Source organism: Adiantum capillus-veneris, chromosome 12, assembly GCF_014529385.1.
Source record: "Adiantum capillus-veneris isolate H3 chromosome 12, ASM1452938v2, whole genome shotgun sequence".
Classification (NCBI taxonomy): Eukaryota; Viridiplantae; Streptophyta; class Polypodiopsida; order Polypodiales; family Pteridaceae; genus Adiantum; species Adiantum capillus-veneris.
In genome coordinates this window covers 80,106,445-80,118,562 of record NC_140942.1, presented here as the reverse complement: position 1 = coordinate 80,118,562, position 12,118 = coordinate 80,106,445, and the positions used below count along the sequence as shown (strand labels likewise).

The 12,118-nt window shown below is 39.7% G+C and overlaps 2 protein-coding genes across 2 annotated transcripts in view; both read left to right on the top strand.

Moving 5' to 3' along the window:
• Nucleotides 1-6,636, top strand: part of LOC147446016 (uncharacterized) — a 58,968-nt gene extending 52,332 nt beyond the window's left edge. The window contains exons 5-11 of the mRNA XM_086525332.1: nt 4,473-4,741; nt 4,860-4,985; nt 5,077-5,121; nt 5,203-5,259; nt 5,397-5,473; nt 5,628-5,736; nt 5,884-6,636. Of these exons, the coding sequence (XP_086381458.1) occupies nt 4,473-4,741; nt 4,860-4,985; nt 5,077-5,121; nt 5,203-5,259; nt 5,397-5,473; nt 5,628-5,736; nt 5,884-5,946 (746 nt within the window). The 3' untranslated portion in view covers nt 5,947-6,636. The remainder of the gene's footprint in view (nt 1-4,472; nt 4,742-4,859; nt 4,986-5,076; nt 5,122-5,202; nt 5,260-5,396; nt 5,474-5,627; nt 5,737-5,883) is intronic.
• LOC147446015 (uncharacterized) lies at nt 6,268-11,663 on the top strand. The gene is made up of 3 exons (XM_086524663.1): nt 6,268-6,294; nt 6,402-6,522; nt 10,848-11,663. The coding sequence occupies exons 1-3, from the start codon at nt 6,268-6,270 to the stop codon at nt 11,489-11,491; spliced, it is 792 nt and encodes a 263-aa protein (XP_086380789.1). The 3' UTR covers nt 11,492-11,663.
• Nucleotides 11,664-12,118: the final 455 nt, after the last annotated feature.

Sequence of the window (12,118 nt, the reverse complement as noted above, 5' to 3'; positions counted from 1 at the left end):
TCGTTTCCCATCTGGAATCTTTCATAGATAATTTTGGATCTTTAGAGTCCTTCAGCCGCCACAATCTCCGTTTGGGATCTTCTTCAGCTGGGTTAGATTTTGGGTTATGTGGACCATATGGCACCAACACACCGGATGTTTCATGCAATAGAAATTGATGCTTTCCCTTTCTTCAATTTTTCCCTTGGGCAAGCCCTACATTGTGCTTATGATGTGGGAGATATCTCTCTTGAAGCTTACATGATTTTGTCTGATTTTTTAAAGCTTTTGGAGCATCGTAACACTGAAGTCCAAGTGTCGTAGTCTGAGAAATTCCTTGGTTGGAAAGAAAGATTTGTTGATAACTATCTTTACCTCCCCTGACTTAGACAAGATTGGATTAAGCTCTATTTTGAGATCTCAAGAAGCTTTGGATGCTCTACCTCCTTGTGTGAGAAAGGTATGGAACCATCCCGTCGTAGCTTTCAAATATGTGAAAACTTTAGGACAAAAAGCTATAGTGACATAGGACGTAATCTAAAAAAGCAAGAAAGGCTAGCAATCTCAAGTGTTGATTGCGCTTGTAGTAAAACTGCCTTTTCTTCTTACATAAATGGAGCTTTGGTTCATGTAGTTATTGCCGATTGTTCTATCCTTCCTTCGGATTCCTTGAAAGACCTTTTCTCAAGAGGTACTAATATAGGCTCCCTTCCTCAAACGACTCTTGCCTTCTCAAAGCCATAGAAAAAGGAATTTCTAGTTTCGTAGTAAAGTTTGAGGAGTCTTTAGGAGTTCAAGGTATTTTTACCCATTGGAAGTCTGTAGTCCTCAAGAAAGCTTCTTTGAAATCAGCATCTTGCTCTCGGAACGTTTCTTCAGGAAGGGATAGCTTATCTTCTTCTGATCGTGATGCTCTTAGGAAATTTCATCGTGATTTTGTAATCTCTTACGTAGATACGTGCTCTAATAACTTTGTTGTTACGTGCAAAAAGTTCTACTTAGAATGTTTGTAAGGTGAAGTAAACTCTCAGACTTACAATGATTGTGATCTTTCAATTCAAGAGGTTATCTTGAAACATCAAGATTTTTGTAAGTCTTTTGGTTTCAAGTGCCAGCTTAAATTACCTTTTTTATATATCGTTTGGAAGTTCCACAAGGACCCTATAAAGCCTAGATTTATAGCTGCTTCTTGTAACACCTCTTTGACTGAGGTTTCCAAATGGCTTAGTTATTGTTTCAAAGCTTTTTTACCTAGCGTAAATGAATTGTGGAAAAATATGCTAAAGGAAGCAAACGTACCTACCGATTCAAGTTGGATTTTAAATGATTCAGTAGGTGTGATTCCTGTTTTAAAGTTTTTGAACTCTTCAAGAAGCCTTAAGGAGAAATCTTCTCCTTTATGTCTCCAAACTTTTGACTTTACTACGCTATACACGAAGCTAAATTTGGAGGACCTTAAATTTAGAGTCAAGTCTCTTATTTCAAAAGTTTTTGCGTACAAGCTTGAGAAGGATAGGTACAAGGCATTGCTAGTAGAAAAGTCAGCCTTGAACTTTGACTTCTTATGGTTGAAAAGTAAGAATGTAGATGTAGACAAAGGAAGAAAGAGATTTACCAGGATTGTAGATGACATTGACATCATATCTTGGTTAGATTTTCTTTTGGACAATTTATATATAACCATCGGCGACTCTCTTTTCAAGCAAACAATTGGTATCCCTATGGGCACCAATTGTGCTGTTTTTCTTGCTAATTTCTATCTTTTTACTTATGAGTTTGATTTTATGGAGCGTCTTGTCCTTTCTAACACTTGCCCAATATTTTTGCACAAGTTATGCAATGTAAGACGCTTTGTAGATGATCTTTTTGTCCGACGTTCCTTCTTTTCAAGATTTTATGTACTTGAATTCGAGTTCGGTAGGCGGAGGAATTTATCCCAAGGAGTTTTGTGAACTCAACTGTACCACAAATAATGATTGTTGTGCCTTTTTAGACCTTAAGATTTTTCAAACTCCCTTGGGATTAGAAGTAGATATCTATGATAAGCGCCTTGAACCAGAATATGTCAATCTAAATATCATTCCTATGCCTCACATTTCTTCGAACATTTCTCTTTTAGCTAAGTACGGTGTCATTTGCTCTCAACTATTTAGATTTTCTCGTCTTTGTTCTAGTAAATCTGCTTTTGTTGTTCAATCTTGCCATCTTATGTCTTTACTAGTTGAAAAAGATACTCATTCAAAAGAATCATGAAAAACGTTCGTTCATTTTTGCATCGTAGTAAGTTCTTTTTAATGTTTCTTCCTTTGGAATTTGCAAGATAATCAATAGTAAATTCAATAGAAGTGGGGAGCTAAAAAGCCCACTTATTGTTTGACTAAATAACACCTTATGTTGTTCTTTTGATCTTTAGCGCTTCTAGTATTTTTACTATAGCTTGACAAATGCTAGCCTTTATCATGGCTGAGTATGCCCATCACCTCCGGAGGGTGAAACTTAGCTCGTTGGTTTTGTAGAGTACGTTCAAAGCATGAATGACCTCTATATAAACCTGCATCTACTGTTGGGCACTGACGACGTGAGTAGGGATGTGATAGCTGTTGTCCAAGCTATGCATGATAAATTATTCTTCCTGTTTGGACAAGCAGCGAAGTTGAGATCACATATTGTCAAGTTTGGTTCTTTGTTCTTCGTAGGTTTGTAGTAGTATTCATTTTTCGATTTCGTATTTAGCTTACCTGAGAACTTAAGAATGTGTTCCGTTTGAAGTTGTTGTGTGAAGTTTGATTTCTAGGATTAAGTTTTTAAGATGTCTTATTCTTTTTTGCTTAAAGTTGAGTACTTGTTTTAAGCCAAGTAAGTTGCGCCAACTTATTTTACACATGCCTTTTCTAAAAGCATTTTTAAGTTAATAATGTTTTGTTTTATTTAGTTTTGTTTCGTAGCAAACAAAGCGATTTAGTTAGTTTGTTTGTTTGTTTTTCTTTTTCTTTTCTTTTCTTGTGTCCTTGCTTTTATAGTTCTATGAGTGCTTTATTCCCTCTTATAATTCGTGAGTTCAAACTTTTCTGAACTTATGAAGGTATACATCATAACGCTCCGCTTATTGTACTTTTTTATTGTGGGTTTTCCTTGTTTTGAGGTGTCCCACTTGTAAATTAAATCATGATTTACAAAAAAAAAAGTGTGTGTGTGCGCGCGCACGCATGTGCCTGGGTGTTTGCATGTGTTGTGGTGTTGTCGTGTAAATGTGTTGCCTGGCTGTTTGTTTTGTTTGTGAGTTTTGTTTTTTATTTCCCTGGTTTTGGAGCGTTTCAATGGTGTTTTGGTGGCAGTGATGGTATCTCTCTTCACATTAACCTTGTCATTCTGTGTTAAAGTTGCTTATGCATGTGTCTTACTCGTCATCAACTTGTCATGCTATCCTGAAGTTATTCATGCAAGTTTGGTGGCTGTCTCTCCATGCTTTTCATCAACTAGTCCTGTAGCTTTGAAGATTTTGATGCAAGTTATGATGATGGGCCTCTCTTGGGGATCTTCAGCGACTAGTCCTATTGTTTTACAGATTTTGAATCAAATCTTGGTGTTGGTCCTTTTCTGGGTAATATTTTTGGTATTCAAGATCTTCAGTATGGGCAGCTTTATGCTGTCCTGGTGGTGTCTACCACTGATTAGTCGAGGGAGTTATCAAAGGATGTCGTTTTGGCAGAGTTGTACCGCTTGGGGTGCAGCATGCTGTTGCAAGATTTTTGTAATGCTGTCCCAGAGTCCAGGGAGTTATCAAAGGCTTGTCAGAGTTGTACGTCTTGGCAGAGTTGTACCGCTTGGGGTGCAGCATGCTGTTGAAAGATTTTTGTAATACTGTCCCAGAGTCCAGGGAGTTATCAAAGGCTTGTCAGAGTTGTACTGTTTGGGGCTGCAATATGTCTTTGCAGCACTGTCCTGGAGTCGTCAGCCTCTTCAGCTTCCTGTTTTCCTTGTCCACCCATATGTTGATAGCTGTACTGATCCATATGTTAATACCTGTACTCAAGATTTTCACAAACTTGCTGATCGATGCCAGGGGTGGTTTCATGGCTTCTTTCCCGTCTTTAAGGTGTTGTTCCTTGAAGACTCGTCTCTCCCTCTATTGAGATTTTGAGACAGATTTTGAGATGAATGCAGAGGTTTTGACTTCAAGCTTGGGAATAGGCATCGGTCTCCAAAAGACGGCACTGATGCTGTGCTCGCTTCTACTTTGCCAGGCTATCTGCTTGAATGTGCAGGTGGCCTCTTTTAGTGGGTTTGGTATCACCTCTAGTTTGCAGTAGTTTCCCATGTTTCATGTAGCCATGGGCTCTTTGATTTTGTGTAGTCGTCTCAATGGTGTTCTTTTGTCGGCTTGTATAATTTCTTGTGTTTCTCACAGATCTCTTATAATTTGACCTGTCGGTTGTACTAATCGCCTTCAGGATTTTGATAGTATTATGAAGGGTACCAGTTTCTGAATGCAGGAAAAGAGAACAGAGCAGCTACGTATGAAGAACTTCGAGAACGTCTGCACAAGAGAATGGAGCTTCTTCGGGCCAAAAGAAATGCTGATGCAGCAGTAGCTACTGCAAGAAAGGCTAGAAGCTGGAAAAATGAAAAGAAGCAGAACTCCCAAAAGCGCAATAGGAATGCTAGCTTTCCTGGAGCAAATACAACTGCTGATGTTGTTAGTCCAATGGCTAAACGAATGAAACTGGCACCGATGGAAACCAAGAGTGGTGATATGAAAAAGGTGAAGTTCTGTTCCCACCTTTGAGCCAACAAAAGTAAAACTCATCACTTTGTGTATGGCTAATGTTTGTCTTTTGGCGAACCCAATTCTGGTAATGGATGCATATGAGCTCACCCAGAAAATTGGTGTTGAATCCACTGTCGATGCATTTGAGTTTGGAAGAGTCAAGATGGGCCTACCAACTGATGGTAACAGGCTGAGCAAGAAAAGGCGCAAGGACTCAAAAGAGCAGCTGCTAGCCAAGGTAGTTTTATACAGTAGTCAAAGTCAAACTAATAACAATGCAACTTGTTTTTTCTTTTCTACATGATCAAGCTGAAACATAAACGTGACAGGCGACAAAACTTCAATCAGAGATGCAAGATCCAACGATTGGCCAGGTTTTTGTAGTTTAATTTGATGCTATCTGGCATTTGACCTGTGACTTAGTAATCCAGGCAGTTACTTCTTTATTTTTGTAGGATGTGAGTATGAAACATTCTTGGAGTGCTGCACTCAGTAGGTCTTCTGGAGAGAAGGTAATTTCATGGTACTTTGCTGCCTGCTTTCTACTTGAAAGAGCACAGCCTCATGATTTTTGATTTGAGCAAGTACTGAGAGTTTCATCCAGGATGGGGATTTCTAGTTAAGGTCTCAATGGTTGGGATGTGCTTAGGTTTATGATGATCCAAGCCGTTTGAAGCAAAGCCTGAGAAAAGAGAAGCACCACAGGCAAAGGAGCTCCAAGAAATGGTATGTTTCTGACATACGTTTCTGCTGTATTTAAGGACCTACCATTGGTTCTCAGTTTTATTCAGCTCACTTGTAAGCACATATACTGTTGTATTTGCTGCCAAGATGAGATTACTGGTGGTAGACATAAAATATTGAATCCTTTCTTTGACAGGGAAGAGAGGAAAGAAACAGTAAAGCAGTCAGTCGATGCGAAGCAACGTACACGGCAAGAGCATATCAAAGAACGCAAACAGCAGAAGATAGAAAAGAAAATTTCCAAGGTGGCTAAATGCTCTGTATTCTCTCTAAATTTCAACCTTAGCCTACAATAAAAGCAATTTGAGAGTCGTGATTTGATGTGATAAGGAATGTAGAACGATTTGGTAAGCTACTTATGCTGAGAGAGTCTATTTGTGTTTTTTTAACAGAGAGAGAAAAAGTTATCAAGGCCTGGCTTTGAAGGTCGAAGGGAGAAGTTCATAAATGAGTGAAGAAAGATGAGAGAAGAATACTCTACTATGATATGTCAGGATCTGCCTGCTGTATATCTCAAAGTTGGGACTTACACAAGGGGTTTGTTTCCAACGTTTTCCTTTTTGTGATCTCATGCGGCAAGAATACTGTTTACAGCTACGCGTTCTGAAGATTTGGCTATGATGGATGAAAATTTGGAGCTGAGTGGCAAGTCTTGATTATAAACAGTTATACTCTTCACCAAAGACTCCCATTTTGTCATGCTTCGGTCTCTCTGCGGAATAGAATTTCTAGCTTCAGAGTCACATTGGTTGACAAAATGACACCAGAAACGTGAAATGGAGCTCATGGCAGAGCCTCTGCAGGTATTTGTGGCTTTGTAGTACTGATCTGCTTTTGTGTTGGGAGGTGGCTCTGAGGGGTGACACAAATTTTTGAGCCTGGAATGCTGAGAATGGGAGATGTTTGTCAGCATATTTTCTGTGCAAATAAATATGGCAGTATTGTGGAAGCTATATTAAAGCCCAATTTTTTAATGTTCAAAGACTTGAACCCAAAGCCTAATCGCTCTGTTAAAGATAGTCAAGACAACTGTCTTTGCTGCTGCCTCAAACAGGTCGTATTGCAACACATGCGTATATTTCTTGTAACCCCTTATTTGTCGATGATGTGAAAAATTATGGGCTCCCTGCAGCTCAACCTCAGAATTCTGAACTGCACTTGATTTTTTTATTTGGGCATTTTTTCTTTCTGCAAGAGGGAGGGCGGGGTGTGTGGGTGGCGGCTGTTCCGGTAAGACCTTGTGGTAGAGACTTTCACGTCTTATTTGATGTGTGTCAAGTCATTGTCTAGACTAACACGGCACAAAGCATCTCGTGGCTCCTTAGCATAGTTAAAAGAGAAGTGTAACCTTATTGGCAATGCTTTGCAGATTCACATGGATACCCTTACATGGTTCTAAGGTTGAAAGCCTAACTTTGCCATCTAATTTTATGTGAATTTGATCACTTTCAAAATGCAGTCCTTGCCTATGCTTAATCTATCAATGGGCTACTCATGATTTCTTGCGTCCCTGGGTAGGCGATGAGGGCTAGGTGAAACATGCAATATCTGATGGGTCAGCTGGGAACTACCGAAACAATGCATGGAGTAATTTAAGTTACCTCAACACCACGCATTTGGTGCCTCTTCAATCTAGAGGAACTTGAACGCAGGAGCGCTCAATCTTGGGTCTGAAGAACTGAAACATAAGAAAAAAAGCTGTGTGTAGTGGCACAGCTTGAAGAAAAACCACCAACAAAGGCGTCGTTTTCAAGTTTGGATCTCAAGCATGTAAGCAAGAGAAAAGAGGAGGGGAAGAAGAAGAAGAAGAAGAAGAGAATTTTAACATCGTAGGGCATTTTCCCAAGAGAGAAGATGAGGGAAGCGAGACATAAGACCAGTTTGATAGGAGGGAGAGAGAGTGGAGAGAAACTAGAGTAAGCTAAGATGTGATTTATAAATTGTCTTACTTTTTGGTTGGTTCAAATAGTGAAGGCATTCTGGTTAATTCAAATAAGGTATGTGTCCATAATGACATCAATATGCTTTTGTGTGTTCCTTCTCCTCATGTGGTATGTCTCTTGGTTGGGAGAAGGGAAGCATGCGCATATCCACATAGGCACTTGCACTCTTCAAGGTAAACTGCCACACTTGGGCTGCGCCTTTTTATATGTTTCGGTGGCAAGCAATGGTCCAAACTAAACAAAGGCTGTAATGACACTTAAAAGCACAATGCTCATCTCTTGTTGACTCACTAGTCTAAGTTGGCCAATTCTTGATGCCTAGAAACAATTGGCATGAGGAATTTAAGCACTACCTTGTTGAAAGGGCAGTAGTATCATTAGCAATACTTTCAAAATTGGGGTAAATACTCGATACCCATTTCCCTTAAGCCTCATGTATATGCTTAAGCATAGGTCCAAGTTTATCAATGTATAGTGGAAGATGCCTTGGGAGATCACACTTGATAGTAGCCTATAGTCTATGATATCGGCTTAGAGAATCGAGAATAAAATTTCTTGTGATATTTTTAGATCATTACTAGATATTAGAGTGTAGCCTATGATAAAAATATAACTAAATATATGAACTCCACCAACAAGGTCACAATGATAGATAAAGATTGGATTACATGTAGGGATAGGTGGTACCATAAAGATTACCTACATAGTTATGGGCAAAGATTGGATTATAGGTGGTCTTACAAAGATACTTGCATAGAGTAGCAATGAAACAGGGGATCAGTAGTGGTGATCATATCATTTTTAATGCATAGGCTTGACAAACTACCAAATTGATCTACTCTCCCTTTGTATTAAACTCTCTAAGTTGGATAGAGATATCTAATAATTCACAGAAGATGGAAATTGAATGACCAACCTCATTGATTGCCAATGAAAGGCGTAGTTCTACAAATATAATATCCCAAACCTCATAAGTTTTCATTTTTCAATATGTGCCCACTGCCCACTATATACTATGATATGTTATCTATGTATAATGTGTGTCAACCGTGGTGTCAACATTTGAATTGAAATTGCAATGATAAAACTGCATACACCATCAAAGTTGGATTTATTGACCCCACAATGTCCTCAATGAGAAAACATCTTGAGTGAACTCAATACTGTGAAGTTAACATCTCCTCACATATGAAGGTGTCTAAGGAGTCAACAACATACTCTTTTTCAAAAGTTTTCCTTCTAGATATGATGTTTAGATGAAATGTTGTTGCACGTGTAGTGCAATGTGTTACCTTCACAACTTTCTTGCCATTTACAACATGGAGAGTACTCTTTGCATGATGTAGTCAAAACTTGACAAGGTAAAAACTTTACTGATAAGCTTTATGGACCTCTTCCATGATCTAATCTCAATTGGTGGTCAAAACAATTTAAGGATGGTAACATAGTGGAGATGTATTGGATTGAGGCAACACGTCTATATTAATCTTTTGGAATCCTTTCATGTTTTGTGTGTAATAATGAGAATTTTTGTTAGTCCTTTTGCTAGACCCCGTTATAAAATGCCAATGATAGTTAGTGTAGTCGTTTGATGTGTGATTGTAGAAGACTTTGAACCCTTAACCGTGTTTCACAATTTGCATGAGAGAGCAAAATAAAATCAATCTATTCCAAAGTCACACAGAAAGGATTCATATATTTGAACGTCTGTGAATTTTCATAGGTTTGCAATGTAACAACATCTTATATGCTCATGTAATTCAAACAGCCCCGCCCCCCCCCCCCCCCCCCCCCCCCCCCCCGCCCTCGACAACCCTCAGCAAAAAGAAAAACCTTACATGATCTAGTAAGTTTTCCATGGTTGCTCCCGTGAGGGAATAGGGTGCATTTAAGCAAGCTAGTGTAAGCTTACACTATAGCAACTAAACCAAATTGCAATTCTTTTGACCGTAGACAAAAGCTACTCTCATAGTTATGTGTGTGTGTGTGTGTGTGTGTGAGAGAGAGAGAGAGAGAGAGAGAGAGAGAGAGAGAGAGAGAGAGAGAGAGAGAGAGAGATGCTATAGATACCATTGTCTGCAGCTGTTGCTGCCAACTACAACATTTGGTATAATAGCCACTACGCTATTGTAGTTTCCACACAAAGTTATTGCACTTCTTTTACTCTTTGGTGTACGTTGCTAACAATGTTCTTTGGTCAAACAAATCACTGTAGATGTGCATACTCTTGAATGCAAAGGACTGGTATATCACAGTGAAGCTTGATATTGGAGCATTAGAGGTAGAAAATACCAAGTTAGAGCTTCAATCGTGTTCTAGATGCGATGAGAGCTTCCAATCATTGTAGGAAACCTTCTAGAATCGATGAATCAAGAAGAAATGCATGGGAAGTGATGGGGAAATGAATAGCATATTCATCCATGGAATGCACAGATTATAAGGCCAAATTGCTTCATATGCTTTTAAAATTAGTGACATTTATAAAGCATAAAAGTCAAAAGAGAAGCAATTTCATGATGAGATTTTGACATAGAGGTTATGCATGTCAAGTCATAGAAGGCCACACTAAATTGAATGATACTTAGGACAAGGGCATTATCTTAGGTATTATGATAGTTTTGTTGAAAATGCTTGGGGCGTCTATTTGATCAAACAACCAAGAGTTTCTATGACGTACATACCTTGTGCATACCTACATTATGTACATGCAATGGGAATGCTAATGACTTTTAAAGCTTTGACAAATATAAGTAACTTTGCATACACACAAACTAATGGTGCTTCCCCTAAGTGTGTATGTTTCTTAAGTACTTCATGATTGCCAATGTTAGCATGCATCCTAGTTCTAAGATGATATGATAGTACATTTGCAAAGCTTTATAGCTATTCTACTATTCATAAAGCTTCCATGTAACAAGAGATGTTCTATCCATGAAGTAAGCTTGGTCCTTTGAGTGTGGAAGCTTCAATTGTTGTTTGGTTTGCAAGGCTGCGGAGTTTGCTCCCCCAGGCACAAAAAAGGAGATCACACTGCATGTTTGCAATTGCAAGAAGACCTTTGCTTTATTTTTGCTAAGCGCATTTTTTTTAAAAGCACAAATACGCTCTCATCTCTTTTTGAGTTCTATCCCTATTTTAAATTTGAAGGTGAGAAAATCCACAAATTTTAGTGTAATCAAGTGTAAACACCTCCGAATTTAATCAATTTACCTCTAAAGTTTCTCAATTGAATCAATTTCTAAAGTTTAATCAATTTACCTCAAAAATTTACCATATGTAGGTTTGCCAAGATTTTGCAAATTCCTTTTTTGGATCATTGTTGGAGTCTTAGAACCAATCATGTTGGCCTAACAAAGAGAACATGGTATGGTAGGGTGAAAACCATCCAAAATGATTCTTTGTCAACTTTGAAGGGTTAAAAGATGCTTGGAAGGTTCACGTTTTCTATTCACGCGGTCGGGGGCGGGGGGAGAGAGCGCGCGAGAGAGAAGATGAGCATGGGGAGGTGGTGGAGGAGGTGGAGGCGCGGCTGGACGCGAGCGCGGGGACGCAGCTGCACGTGCAGGCATTGGACGGGGTGATGAGCGTCAACGCCTTCTTCACAGTGGCGATCTTCATAGGCATCTCCTACAGCAGCGGCGCCATGGCAGGCGCAAGCTCCACCTCCTGTGAGGCCATGACTGACTCTGCTCGGGCGCTACTGGTGACGGAGGTGGTGGCCTTCGCCTGCTACCTCTTCTCCAGCCTGGTGGCGCAGGCCCTCAAGCTGCTCTTTGTATTGCTCCACTCTCAGCAGCGGCAGAGCCCATCGCGCGCCCGCCTCCTACGTTTGGCCATGCTGGTGTCTGCCCTGGGCACCATCGCTGGCACCGTCTTTTTGACCCTCTCCATTGCCCTCCTGGTCCAGCTCCGCCTTGGCCGCCTGGACTGCACCGCTGAGCCCTCTTCTTCTTCTGTCGCTTGGCCCTACGCCGCCATCATCCCCCTCGTCATCCTCGTCTCCTTGGGCCTTCTCGTCTTCATCTCCACAGCCCTCTTCTCGTTTCTTGCAGGTTGAGGTTCGGGTCCTTTGTTCTGAAATTGTAAAGATGCAAAAGTTATCTTGTATCTCAATTTTTTGTAATATGACTTTTGTATCTCCACGAAGGAAGGCTTCCAAGAAGTGTCAGAAAAAAACCGGGTCCAATGTATTTAACTGGCTGAAACTATAAAATCCCGGTTAGATTTTGAACTTGCCTTTAAGAAAACCGGCAAATTTACACAAGTTTTAGTGTAATTACCTGCAAAAATTTTCAAAATTTGACCTAGAAACCGGGACAATTTCAAGTTTCCCCTTATTTTGATCGGTAGCCCTGCTTCCAAGGTTGAGTCATTCCTTCAATGAGTGTGTCCGATACATAAATCTTCTAGATCAACATCCATACCAATGAGCCCATCCACATCAAAAGGGGAAAGAAGGTGGTGAGTTAGATATCAAACTATTTGATCCCATGAGCCCACAATACATTTAGTAATCTTCTATCAAGGGAGAACCAACCTTTCTATAATGAAAAGTTCCCATATATAACGTTTTGATATATGTTTGCAAGATTGACTCGATGAAATTTTTGAAATTTGAAGGGTATTTTGGTATCTTTGGAATTTTTGAAATTTGAAGGGTATGTTGGTATCTTTGTATTCTTCC

Coding starts and splice junctions, on each gene's coding strand:
- LOC147446015 (XM_086524663.1), top strand. CDS start 6,268: ATGGAGCTCATGGCAGAGCCTCTGCAG. Junction 6,295..6,401: donor TCATGGCAGAGCCTCTGCAG/GTATTTGTGGCT, acceptor GATGTTTGTCAG/CATATTTTCTGTGCAAATAA. Junction 6,523..10,847: donor TAAAGATAGTCAAGACAACT/GTCTTTGCTGCT, acceptor TCAACTTTGAAG/GGTTAAAAGATGCTTGGAAG.